Raw genomic sequence first — 14,669 nt, forward strand, 5'->3', positions numbered from 1 at the left:
CTGCATAGTACTTTAGGGGTGGTTATCCTTTTATAATCAATTATGTTATTTGCATTATGCAGCTCTTTCTGAATCAAAATCTTAGCTGGAACACTCAGACACAGACAAATGAGAGTCCAATGTCAAATAGGACTCCAAATTTATGTGCACGTTATTACACAGAATGACTACTATGAATTTCTGTGGTAGTACTATTGTAAATGCTAGTGATACAGAAGTATAAAACAAACACAACGGTCTGTGAAGAGAATGATTCTGCAGAGAAAAGTTCAATAAGCAGAATTTTATTGCTTTGCTAACCTTTAAATATGCAGCCCTGCTTATTCATAGGTATCCAATTCTGTTCAACATACAACAGAATTTTCAGGACACTTCATAACCTTAAATATCAGCTTGAAAAATTTGCTGTCATTAAATATGGGGCTACTTACAGAGTGAACACAATTTACAGATGTACATCAGATAAAACAATAGAATGTGTATCCAAGAAAAAGGTAAGAGATTGCAATGCATGTAAAATAATTCTGCAGTATCTCTGAAATTATTGCAGGAATAAAAAAAAAATTAGATTCCCCTAGCTGTATCACTTTTTAAATTGAATATGTTGGTGTCCATAAGACATAGGAGCAGAATTAGGCCATTTACCCATTAAGTCTGCTCTACTATTTAATCATGGCTGATGAGTTTCTCAACCCCATTCTACCCTTTCTCCCCATAATCCTTGAGGATCAAGAACCTATCTCAATCTTTAGTATACTCAATGACCTGGCCTCCACAGCTTTGTGTGGCAATGAATTCCATAGATTCACCACTCTCTGGCTGAAGAGGTTTCTCTTTATCTCCATTCTAAAAGGTCTTCCCTTTAGTCCAAGGCTATGCCCTCAGGTCCTAGTCTTTCCTGTCAATTGAGACATCTTTCTGACATCCACTCTGTCCAGGCCATTCAGTATTCTGTAAGTTTCAATTAGATTCCCCCCCTCATCCTTCCAAACTCCATTACGTTTAGACCCAGAGTCCTCAAATGTTTCTCATACATTAAGCTTTTCATTCCTGGGACCATTCTCATGAACCTCCTCTGTACATGCTCCGAGGCCAATCCATCCTTTCTGAGATATGGGGCCCAAAACTGCGCACAATGCTCAAAACATGGTCTGAGCAGAACCTCAAAAATACATCCCTGTTTTTATATAAAAGTCCTCTCAAAATAAATGCCAACATTGAATTACAATGTGTCCTATGATTACCTGCCTCTTGAAGTAAGATATCAAATGAAAATAATACTCAATGGGCCCAATTCCACACAAGAATAGTTAATGGCTTATATTTCCATTGAAAATTTACTGAATTTTACATTAAGCTGTGATAACTGTTACTTTTGATTGTCATAATCTGGGGTAGAGATGTGGAGTGAGAAAATACTATTTTCTAGTTTTATATAATAAATGATTGCTTAATGATTCAAGCAAGAAGAAAAATCCCCTCCAATCTGTAATTACACCACCAATTCAATCAGCAGATAGCTGACAAAATTAACCTACCATTCCAGTCACCAGAATGTCAGTCTAGCTCTTCCCTTGTTTTGACACAGTATTGGTCTCTTCAAAAGGTCTGGATAATTTTTACATTTATTGATTGCGCCTTGCTAATGAATTAATTTCAGTTCCATTTTGATAGAATGTTAGAATTTTTAAGTCATACCTGAAATTTATTTTTCATTTGGTGTGGATGTCTTATTTGTGGATGCATTTACAAATGATAAATGACAATCTCTAGCTCAATTCCAACTTTCTGCTGCATAAGTTGGTCTCAAAATTGATGTTGGGATTCTAAAATTAGACTTTGCCAAGGAGAATTCATTACATTAGGAATGGCTAAATAATAATTAAGTTAATATATAAAATAAGGTTTTTCTCTTGACTTTCACATGTTTTAAAATATCCTTTAAGAAATGTCATGTTGTTGAGTCTTTCCATCCATCTGGTGCAACACTTTCTTTTTTTTAAAGACCCAGTAACAACATAAGCAGCCAGAAATACCAAACATAACACACGTTAAGGGGTCTCAAGATTGAAATTGCTCCTGTATAATCCCTAGACTTGCACATCTATTTCCAACCTCAAACATGATAAACTGGGTACCAAACAAGCATCTCTCCATTGGATCCCTTTGATGAGAGAGCATGGTCGTGACCTGAAAAGAGAAGTGTAGGGAAGAAATACAAAACCTCTCACGCTAAAAAAGGGAAAAATACAACACAAACAAGAATATATGAAATCCATAGGATTGAATTTTAAGAAAACTATTAAACTCCTGTCCAGATAATTTAGTGGATGTGCTGCAAAATCAATGGCAGTAGTGGGAATACAGCAATAAACCAATATCTTTTATTGATGAATTGCAAGTTATGTTGAATCAATTGCTGTCAATTGTTAATGCAATTAAACAGAAATGTGCTCAGCTACCAGATTTTAGTAAATGCAAGAACTGGACTTCAATACTCTTGGGTTAAAGGACACAGGAAAACATTCACGTAAGCCACAAAATGATACATCACAAAAAGATCACTCACCCTATCATGCCTACATGAGTTTTTTGACAGAACCATTCAATAGTGCATCCATTCCAGTTGGAAAGTGCAAATGGTGATATTAGATGCAGAGTATCAATTGTGGCTGTGATGAGATTGAACAATGAAAATAGTTGCCGATATACTCATGTAAAGTAGCGCACCAGAAGACAAAAAGCTGCACTTGATATACATGTACAGAATTTTTGCTGTGTGTTGAAGAGCAGAACGAGGTGGGAAAACACAGGGGAAAAAACATGACTTTCTTGCAATGAAAACAGAAATCAGTGCAAATGCATTTGCCTGTATTAACATTTTAAATAGAAATACAGGTTCACCTTTCAACATGTTTTGCCCTCCCTGGAGGGGAAACAAAAAATTGACATTGCAAGGTCAAAATAAATAACTGTCTTATGACTACTGAATGTTGAAGAATTGAGATAGAGGTCATGAGAATGTTTTAAATTATTGACCAAACTGCCTTGAGGACTGTGCTGGAAGTTGAATTTTCTCTATTAATATAAAAGATGAACACAAGATTGATGTAACTGGTTACTCACATGCCTTGTTAAATTAATAAATTATAGAAATTTAAGAAATTTCAAAGATTGGCGAAGGTGCAGTGAAGCAGTTAAAAATTAAGGTATTAATACATAGGAAGGCAAAATAGTATTCCCTTTCAGAAACAAATATAATCAAAGTTTAACTCACCAAATCCAGAATACACTGCAATGAACTATAAAATTCAGCTTGTTAAAATCCTAACTGAAAACAAGTCCACATTTCTACACAGTCCTTCATTTCACTAATATTTGAGCCTATTTACGTGCATGTTGTACACAAAAGGTCACAGGTATAGCTTTTAATGACTCAAAGAGTCTTACTCAACTGCAAAGCCAAGTTGGAAATAGCTTTGAATGGAATAATGCGCAATCATACAGCTCAAATATGAAGCAAAGTAAATGAATTTTTTTTGTTCACTCACAGCAAATGGGTGTCTCTGGTGAAGCCAGCATTTATTGTCCATCTTTATTTGCCCGGAGGGTAGTTCAAAGTCAACCACATTGCTGTAGGTCTGAAGTCACTTGTAGGCCTGACCAGGTAAGATGGCAAATTTCCTTCCCTAAAGAACATCAGGGAACCAGTTGGGTTTTTCCAACAATTGACACTGGCTTTGTGGTCATTATTAGACTCCAGATTCTTTATTGAATTCAAATTCCATTATCTGCAATGGCAGGATTTGAACCAAAATCCCCAGATCATTAGCGAACTTTCTGAATTAATAAGTCGAGCGATAATACTACTAGGCCGTTGCCTTATGAATGGCAGTTTTAGAGTGTTTCTCAATAAATTGTTTGAGCTGCACCATTTGACTTATCAGAAGTTGTACTGGGCTAACTAAACAAGTGGGAAATGTTCCTGCAACAGTTATATGTTCCCTATCACAAAGTGCCACATTTGTAAAGCTCACAGCATCTAAGCCAAAAGCATTGATACTCTGTTAGCAAGGTTTCTTAACTGTTCCCTTAATTTGCAAAGAAAATAAATGTACGGGGGGGGGCGGGGGTAGTAATGTAAAGTCTAATTAATTTAACAGCCATTACAAATTTGTAATAGATGAAAGATGAGCCTTTTCAATGGCTCTTCTGCAGTTAAGAAAGTTTATTTGATCAAGGAAGTTTAAAAAATATGCAGGTCTCAATGACAAGTGTGTAGTCCTGTGCAGTTAAGGATAATAGAATCAAATTATTTCTGTATTATATAGACCATTATATAAAGTTTCTGAAATTATTTGATAATTCAGTTGGGATTTGGAGACTTTTAAAAAATATATATAAATAACTTCTGAAGAATTCTGCTCACATGGTGCCTTTGTAAGCATTTGCCTCAAATACTGAGCACACATTATCACAAATAGTAAAATCAAGACACAGAATCACAGAATGTTCCAGTCAAACTGGTGCAATGCTAGTCCTACCTCATGACTCTACACAAAATTGGATCCTAATCTTTGCTCAGCCAGGAAAAAAAACCCACAGGTGCTTACTTTCAGGGGAGGGAAGGTGCAGAAGGCAAACTTCCCTGGTTCTAGTTGATTGCATAGTAACACCGAGTTCAGGTGGAATAAAAGAGCTAAAAACAGTATATATAGAAAATACAAACTCAGTTTAAAAAGAAACCTATGAGCTAACTTGAATTATACCTGTTAAAAAAAATATTCTTGCAATTATGTCCACAATTTAGTTTTCACACATCCAATTCATCATCATTTAAAATGAAGAATCATTTGAAACCCAAATTTTAGATTTTAAAAGCAACAGCTGGTTTTATGATAAAACGTTTCTTGGGCCAGGAAAATGTTAACAATAGAGAATAATGCACATAACCAGGCCTTTCAACTCCGTAGCAAAATTTACGGTCACAAACATTCTGGCTGTTCCAGAATTACAAATAGAGTTTATAGCTAATGACAATATCCTGTTGTTCAACGTCAGGTCAAGTTCACCAGAACATACAGCTTGTCGTGTGCATTATATAGTGGCTCAACATATTGTATAAATCTCATTTATAAGCAATCAAGAGATCTGTCAGCTCTAAAGTATGAAATCAACTCTACCATTAAATGCAATTTCACTTCCAATATCATGCAATATGTAGTGCTGTGAGGAACTATATAACTTGTTAATGCAAAGCACGGCAAGTTTTACTTTGATGAGCCAAAATCTGGATTAAAAAAAACAAAACCCATAATTTTTTATTGCATTTATATCACTACATCAATACTATTTAACTTGTAATTGTTTGGTCAAGCTGACAAAGTTCACATTTGTGCAGGTTGACTGGGCAGTAAAGGTACCTAGTCTGTCTCAGTAATGGGAGGTTATCCCAAATTCAGTTATGAATCCACAATAAACCAGATATTTCTATTCAATACTATTAAGGCCTGAGAGATATTCTATAATGAATTTAAATGAAACAAAATTCAAGCTCTTCTTGTTAGCAGCAGAAAGGGATTATTTGGACTGGATCTAGATGATTAACTTAAAGGACTGTGCGCCAACTGAGTATGCCATTAAATCACAGTAAGATACAGCGCAGAATGAAAGCCATTCAGCCCCCATGCATGACAGATGTTGGAAGGAGCTGGCCAATTCGGTCCATTCCTTTGCTTTTCAGAAAGTCCTGCAACATTTTCCATTCCCTTTTTAAAGTTATTTTTGAATATGATCCAATTTTTTAATGTTACTTTTATTTTTGAATATGTATTCCAGATGAGAGATGCAGAAATGTCTCTCTCCACTCACCTCTGGTTCTTTTCACAATTATCTGCAGCACTCATCCTCTATTAATTGACCATTTTGTCACTGGAAAGTTCTCCTTATTTATTTTAACAAGACTTCATAAATCTGAACACAATGAAATCCTTCGGCCTTCTCTGCTAATGAAAACAACTCCAGTTTCTCTAGCCTCTATGCTCCAATTTAATGGCCAATGGTTTTAAACAGGGGTATTTATATAAATATGAATATAAATGTTTCTGATACATACCACCCTCACCGATCCACAAGTTTTATTGGCACACTTAATTATTCAACTCCTTTCCCTTTCTAAAAGAAGTGTCAATTGACACTTGGAAACAGAAGCTCTTTAGCCGTGTGTCAAATAAGGGGATTTCCACTCAAGTCCACACTGTGATTGTTGGCAGGTATTTATTTCTGAGTGCGCCAAAGGTATATTAAAATTCAGTCTCAATCAATACCCACATAATTTTCTTAGATGGATCAGCAGCTTCAGACTAGGAATGAATTTTTATTTTCTCATTCCTACCCGAGCTATTAAAGGGAATTGTAATGCCACTCAAATGAGATGAGTAAATTCAGCAAAGATCAATTAGCAAATTGTTCACCATTTTGGTCTGTATAGTTTTTTTAAAAAACATATTACATGCTCAGCCAGTAGGGGAGCCAGGATACTGTTTGGAGTGTATCTGAGTACAGGTTATTTTACTTAAAGTTATTTTTGACAAATTAATGTTGCTGCGGTGTGGAGAGCCTTCAATAGTGTGTGTGGATGTTAACAAAATACAAATACCACCAAGGAATTAATGCAATAAAAATGCAAACCTTACTGTTGTTTCGTATTTTAGTATGCCTCATGGAATTTAGGCTCTTCTGTCAAAATATACTCTCTGAATTAGAACTGTTTTAATACATTAAGTTTTTCTTTTCCTCAGTCCTGTCTTCAGCAGCTGTGAAGACAATGGAAAGGATGCTCTTGTACATTAGATGCTAACACATTTTCCTTGTTTGACAAAAGAGGCATTGAATACACAGAGAAATGAGAGAGACAACATTAATGCCTCACAGCATTGATTCCACTGTCTGGAAATCTCCCCCCACAGTCTGCTCTGCGACTGTATACTGCAATGAGCATTGAATCAAGACCATCAGTAACGAGGTGTGGGTCAGCAGCTCTCACACAACTGAAATAAAACAAAATTTGATAGAAAAGCAAGCACATAAAAAGCAAAAAAAATTTCCCCAAACTAAGCTTATTGGAACAGGGTCAGAAAGAAAATTGCAAATAAGGGAATAGATTTGAGGAGCCAGATCTATAAAGGAGAACAGTTTGTGAAAGAGTTCTGCTTATACAACACAATTTTATACAAATTAAAAAAAAATTAAAATGTTGAATAAATTATGATGGAACACGTGGTACTTATCATATACATTCTGTACACCCATATGTGTTGTATAAGCTGCAGTCAAAATGTCAGTACCTACACAGGTACTATGTTTGCAATTGAACATAGTCTAATGTTTCATTTGACTTTTCAGCACTTAGTAGCGATGGTGCTGGGTGCAACATGCACAAAACTACACAACAGAAACACCCAACAGATTCTAAAAATATTGCTGCCAAGTCTGAGAGAAGGCCTCTGACTCTGAATTTATGTACATAATTTATTAACCTTTTTTGTTCTAAAAACCTTTTACTTTAAACTCTTTCGTTGCAAAGTCCTTCATGCTTTCTGGTAAATGTTCTGCATCAGCTGATGTATCTGATGGGGTCCTAGGAACACACTGTATTTGTCACGGGATTTTACGGCATAGCCGTGCAGTTCTTCACTGGTCTGTTACCCCTTTTCTTCGTCTGCCTCAAACAGTTAAAATTTCAGGCTTTTAACCGTGTCCAATCTCTTTCTCAGTAGCTCTCCAATCTCCTGTAGAGAACGTTGGTAGCTGCTTTGAATTTTACTTCTCACCGTCCGGGAAAACTTCTGCTCATCCTGAAACCAGCAACAAAAATAATTTTTTTCAGTTACCAGCAATGATAAAATAATTTTTTTTATTACTTATCTACTGAATGCGGGCGTCACTGGCTAGGTCAGCACTGCCCAGAGCGGAGTGGAGTCCAATCAGGTGGCTATGTGTCTACAGTCACATGTACTTGATCTTCATAAAAAGGACATTAGTAAGCTAGATGGGACTTGCATACAATTGGCAAATGTTTATGGTCATTAACAGACTCTTAATTCCAGATTTTTATTGAATTCTAATTCCACCATCTGCCATAGCTGGATTTGAACCCAGGCCCCCAAACATTACCTAAACAATCTAGTGAAAATAGCACCAAGTCATCTTCCCCGGTCCAAGTCACTCCAGAAACTGCATATACATTAAACTATGTAAACAATGTAGCACAAATATAACTGTCTATTTTGTAATTGTTTATCTTCCTTTGGTAATTAATACAAGTGTTTGGGACTGGAAAACTTTTATTCTGTGCACTTAGTGTCAATATTAATCACCAGCAACATTGTGCAAAAAAATAATCACACGATACTTCAACCTCAGCAGTGCTGATCGGCTTCAATCCCCATGTGCGATCTTTTACCTGGTTGATTATGGTTTACCTCTCAAGTGAGAATGCTAATTTGAATGAAGCCTGACTCAATTGCAGCACTCACTTGAACCAGAAGTTTGTAGGATTCAAATCCCATTCCAGAACTTGAGCATATTATCATTTTAATGTGGTATAGAGAAAATGCTGCATTGGCAAAAGAGTTGTGTCATCACAACTTGAATTCCCCTTGTTGTGCATTAAGCAGTGTGACTATAAAGGAAGAGTCAGTTCTGAGGAAAACAATTTTAATAGCTAAAATGCAGTCAAGCAAATTTCAGGAAAAATACCTATGACACCAATAGGTTTTAAAAAGTATTTTGAAGATTTTACAGCAGAACCAAACAGCCACTACATGGAGTGCTTAAGCATATTTTGGAGACATGCACATAATTTAAATTTAAAGATCCAAGTGCCTCCTTGTGCTGGTGCAGGGAGAACCAAATCACTTAAAAGTTATTTTCTCCTTTAGGACTACTCTTTGTCTTACTTCACTTATCACTGAATATCATTTCGCGTGAAAACAGTTACACAGAATAAACAAAATACTGTTTAACTCTCCAGTTAATATTCCATCCACGATAGTTTTATTCTTTTCCTAAAGAGAGAGGCTTTAAGTGCAAGTTTTAACTTGTACAACAGGTAGAACTGACTAGTTTCTCGAGTGTCTGCTGGTTTGCTGCTGTACACTAATCTTAAATCAAGTCAAAGCAATTCCATTACAATTCCCACCAGTGATTAGCATTACTATCACCATTTTGTACAAAATGGTCACTTCAGACAACATTTGAATAAAAAAAATCTACAACAGTACCACTAAACGTTCTCATTTTGTTTTGCTTATGTGGCTGACTGATACTCATTCAGCATTCTTCACTGGATAGACCAACTGTTGTTTCTTCCTCAGGCAGCTGAGGAAATTTGGAATGACAGTGAGTACCCTTGCCAACTTTTAGCAGTGCGCCATCGAGAGTATTTTGTCTGGATGTATCACTACCTGGTATGGCAATTGTACCATTTAAGATCGGAGACAGTTACAGAGAGTGGTGATCTCAGCCCAGACAATCACAAAGGCCAACCTCTCACATATAGAATCTACCAGGCCCACTGTCAAGGAAAGGCCACCAACATTCTCAAAGACCCATCCCACCCTGGCAATGTTTTTCTACAACCTCTACCATCAGGGAGAAAGTACAGAAGCCTGAACACACGCACCAGCTGATTTCGAAACAGTTTCCACCCTACTGTTAGAATACTGAACGGACTCTCAAACTCTTAGCACTCGCCTGTACCTGTGTGTTTGTTTTTGTCGCTGTTTACCTATTATTTACTATCTACGCTACTTAACTATGTGATCTGCCTGCATTGCTCGCACGACAAAGCTTTTCACTGTGCCTCAGTGCACGTGACAATAAATTCAATTCAACTGCACAAGTAGTTTCCATTTGCCAGAGATTAAACATATTATCCCTTCCAGGGTACTCTTCAAAAACACTAACTTCCAAAAATCCAAAGCCTAACAAGAGTCAAGGCTGAAGCAATTCCAAATATTAAAAACACACAGCTGCCCAAAATAATGCAGTTCACCAACATATAATATCAGCAATTTCTCTGGTTATTTAATTAAAACAAACCTATTCTTAAAACAGGGCCAACTGTGACAAACTGAGAAGAATCCCAGTTCCCCAGTGAACATGGTTACCATTTCAAATCCATCAATAATCCTGAAGCCTCAACAGTGCAGAACTGCAGATCTGCATTATAAAAATGCTCAGTTTGCCAGAGTTTCAGGTGAAGCTGTTAAGCCACCTTGATTCAGTAAGGCTGTGGTTATCAGTAGGATAATGACTCGGTACCAGACAACTGGCATGGCATCAGGCAGCAAGCGCAAGGGATTTTACAGTCTTGCAGATATACATAAAATCTCATTTGTTGTTCCACACTTTCCAGGCAAATTTGTCTCAATGTAAATTGCAGAACTACGTCTGACTTACAAGATAATTATCCACATTATTAAGAATGAAAACACTTGCAGAATTGCCACAAAAGCACATTATTCAACCTCAATGACAATCATTCCTGATTTACCTTCCAGAACTAGGACTTCAGTGTCAGGTTAATGCATTACCTCACTTTGGCCTCTTCACCCATTGGTTGATCAAACTGTGCATACATAGAACATGGAAAAGTCATAGGAATAGACCCTTCAGCCAACCATGTCTGTATGTACATCATTCCATTCTTATCCAGCTAGACTTGAACAACTGACAGGAGAAAAAAATTCTCATTGCTACCGTTTTGCTTGTGGAAAATTGCACAGGTGAAAAGTGGTTTCATGACTGCCTTGGTTTGCAAAGATGTTAAATTTCCCTGTGCAGGAACTAGCGACAGTCCCAGAAAAGAAGCACTTAATTCTCAATCTACTCCATTCTATGCCACCACCTTTTGTCTAAAATTTGTTCATGGGACGTGGCATTGCTGGCTCGGTCAGTATGCACCGACCATGAGAAAGTGATGGTGACTGCCCTTACCACCACAGTCCTTGTAACGTGAATACACCCTTAGCAAGGAAGGGAAGTGTAGGATTCTGACCCAGCAACAGCAAAAGAAAGACAATAGGATCTGCAGCTTGGCAGGCAACTTGAAGTTAATGATGTTCCCATGAATCTGCTGCCTTCTTCCTTTTGAGGCGGTCGACGTTTAGAAGGTTATGATTGAAACTTCCTTGCTGAGATATTGCAGTGCATTTTGTAGATGATGCACATTGTCACCAATGTGTGTCAGTTGACTAGTGTTGAAGATAGTGGATGGGGTGCCAACCAAGTGAGCCACTTGGTTCTGAATAGTGTCAAGCTTCTTGACTGCTGTTGAACAGACCCAACCAGACAGAGAGTATTTCATCCCAATCTTGGCTTGTGTTTTGTACATGGTGGACAGGAATTAGGGAGAGGGTGATGAGTCACTTATCTAGAATTCCCAGCCTCTGACCTGCTTTTGTCGTCACATTGATATGGCTGGTCCAGTTCAATTTCTCGTTAATGGGTAGTGTCCAGGTCAATCTCCGTTAAAGGTAACCTCCAGAATTTTGTTACTTGGGAGATTCAGATTTATTAGATTATTAGATATTTTTCTGGAGCTGGCCATTGCCTGACACATGTGACATTGACATTACTTGTTACTTACCTGCCCAAACCTGGATGTTGTCCAGTCTAAGTGTATGAGTGGAATGGGTATCTGAGGAGTGACAAATGGTGCTAACCACAGTACAATCATCAGCAAATATGCATATTTCTGATTTATGATGGACAGAAGATGGTTGAACCTAAGACACCACTCTGAGGAACTCTTGCAGTGATGCTCTGGGCCTGAGATGATGAACATCTAACAACAAAAGGAAGGAATTTTTCCTTTGTGCTGGAAATAGCTCCAACCAGTGCAGCTTTTCCCCTAATTCCTAATGGTACAACATTTACTAGGTTACTGGTAAACTGGCCAAGAATATAAAGGAGGATAGTAAAAGCTTTTTTAGGTATGTCCAAGGCAAAAAAATGGTTAGGACAAAAATTGGGCCCTTGAAGACAGAAGCAGGGGAATATATTACTGGGAACGAAGAAATGGCAGAGGAATTAAATGGGTACTTCAGATCTGTGTTCACTGGGGAAGACACAAGCAATCTCCCTGAGGTAACAGTGGCTGAAGGACCTGAACTTAAGGGAATTTCTATTTGCCAGGATTTGGTGTTGGAGAGACTGTTAGGTCTGAAGGTTGATAAGTCTCCGGGACCTGATGGCCTGCATCCCAGGGTACTGAAGGAGGTGGCTCAGGAAATCGTGGATGCGCTGGTGATTATTTTCCAGAGTTCAATAGAATCGGGGTTGGTTCCTGAGGATTGGAGGGCGGCTAATGTTGTGCCACTTTTTAAGAAGGGTGGGCGGGAGAAAGCAGGAAATTATAGACCAGTTAGTCTGACCTCAGTGGTGGGAAAGATGCTGGAGTCTATTATAAAGGATGAAATTACGGCACATCTGGATAATAGTAACAGGATAGGACAGAGTCAGCATGGATTTATGAAGGGGAAATCATGCTTGACTAATCTTCTTGAATTTTTTGAGGATGTAACTCGGAAGATGGACGAGGGAGATCCAGTGGATGTACTGTACCTGGACTTTCAGAAAGCTTTTGATAAAGTCCCACACAAGAGGTTAGTGAGTAAAATTAGGGCGCACGGGATTGGGGGCAAAGTACTAGATTGGATAGAGAATTGGTTGGCTAATAGGAAACAAAGGGTAGTGATTAACGGCTCCATTTCGAAATGGCAGGCAGTGACCAGTGGGGTACCGCAGGGATCCGTGCTGGGACCGCAGCTTTTTACAATATATGTAAATGATATAGAAGATGGTATCAGCAATAACATTAGCAAATTTGCTGATGACACAAAGCTAGGTGGTAGGGTGAAATGTGATGAGGATGTTAGGGGATTACAGGGTGACCTGGACAAGTTAGGTGAGTGGGCAGATGCATGGCAGATGCAGTTTAATGTGGATAAATGTCTGGTTATCCACTTTGGTGGCAAGAACAGGAAGGCAGATTACTACCTCAATGGTATCAAATTAGGTAAAGGGGCTGTTCAGAGAGATCTGGGTGTTCTTGTCCACCAGTCAATGAAGGCAAGCATGCAGGTACAGCAGGTCGTGAAGAAGGCTAATAGCATGCTGGCCTTCATAACAAGAGGGATTGAGTATAGAAGCAAAGAGGTGCTTCTGCAGCTGTACAGGGCCCTGGTGAGACCACACCTGGAGTACTGTGTACAGTTCTGGTCTCCAAATTTGAGGAAACACATTCTGGCTATTGAGGGAGTGCAACGTAGGTTAACGAGGTCAATTCCTGGAATGGCAGGATTGCCTTACACGGAAAGACTGAAGCGACTGGGCTTGTATACCCTTGAGTTTAGAAGACTGAGAGGGGATCTGATTGAAACGTATAGGCTTATGAAAGGACTGGACACTCTGGCAGGAGGGAACATATTTCCGTTGATGGGGGAGTGCCGAACCAGAGGACACAACTTAAAAATACGGGGTAGACCATTTAGGACAGAGATGAGGAGAAACTACTTCACCCAGAGAGTGGTGGCTGTGTGGAATGCTCTGCCCCAGAGGGCAGTGGAGGCCCAGTCTCTGGATTCTTTTAAGAAAGAATTGGATAGAGCTCTTAAAGATAGTGGAGTCAAGGGGTATGGAGATAAGGCTGGAACAGGATACTGATTAGGAATGATCAGCCATGATCATATTGAATGGCGGTGCAGGCTCGAAGGGCAGAATGGCCTACTCCTGCATCTATTGTCTATTGTCTATTGTTACCTTGAGTCCACATCAGTAAAGTGCTACCTCGATATCAAGGGGAGTCATTCTTACCTCATTGTAAGGGAACTTGTATAAGTCATTAAAATCTCTGCATCAGCATCTACCGCAGTAAGATGCATCAATTTCTGTCATTTAAATTTGCACTTGACTGAATGACTCTAATGCAATTTCACAATCTAAAATTCAATGGAGCAACACAGATCATCAAATGAGAAAAGGAACTCAACTGCCAAAATCCTTCTTTTGAACATGAAATCAAAAAGGAAGTAAAACAATTACAGGAAACTAGAAGCAAAATTCTGTGGCCACTGGAAACATTGGCATAGTTTCCCCAAGAGATGCTACCTCCGCTGCTAGCATTGTTTCCCTTGGATGTAGGTTTGCTTGCTGAGCAGGATAGTTCATTTCCAGACATTTCGTCAGCCTACTAGGTAACATTTTCAGTGGGCTTCCGGGCGAAGCACTATTGATAATTCCTGCTTTCTGTTTAGATGTTTGGTTTTCTTGGGTTGGTGATGTAATTTCCTGTGGTGATGTCATTTCCCGTTCCTTTTATCAGGGTGTAGCAGATGGGGCCTAACTCGATGTGTTTGTTGATAAGAGTTCCGGTTGGAATGTCATGCTTCTATGAATCCTAGGACAAGCCAAACAGACATGCACAATTCCCAGAAGCATGGCATTCCAACCAGAACTCTCTCAACAAACACAGAGTTAGACCTCATCTACCACCCCCTGAAAAACAGGAAATGACATCACTGCAGGAAATTACATCACCAACCAAAGATACCCAAACATATAAACAGAAAGTAGGAATTATCAACAGTGCTTCGCTTGGAGGC

At 38.5% G+C, this 14,669-nt stretch overlaps 1 protein-coding gene across 1 annotated transcript in view; it reads right to left on the reverse strand.

Annotated features, from left to right (window-relative positions):
* Positions 1-268: 268 nt before the first annotated feature.
* naa25 (N-alpha-acetyltransferase 25, NatB auxiliary subunit) overlaps positions 269-14,669 on the reverse strand; it is a 104,052-nt gene continuing 89,651 nt past the window's right edge. The window contains exon 24 of the mRNA XM_072587970.1: positions 269-7,856. Coding sequence (XP_072444071.1) covers positions 7,734-7,856 — 123 coding nt within the window. The 3' untranslated portion in view covers positions 269-7,733. The remainder of the gene's footprint in view (positions 7,857-14,669) is intronic.

Source organism: Chiloscyllium punctatum, chromosome 17, assembly GCF_047496795.1.
Source record: "Chiloscyllium punctatum isolate Juve2018m chromosome 17, sChiPun1.3, whole genome shotgun sequence".
In the NCBI taxonomy this organism is placed as follows: Eukaryota; Metazoa; Chordata; class Chondrichthyes; order Orectolobiformes; family Hemiscylliidae; genus Chiloscyllium; species Chiloscyllium punctatum.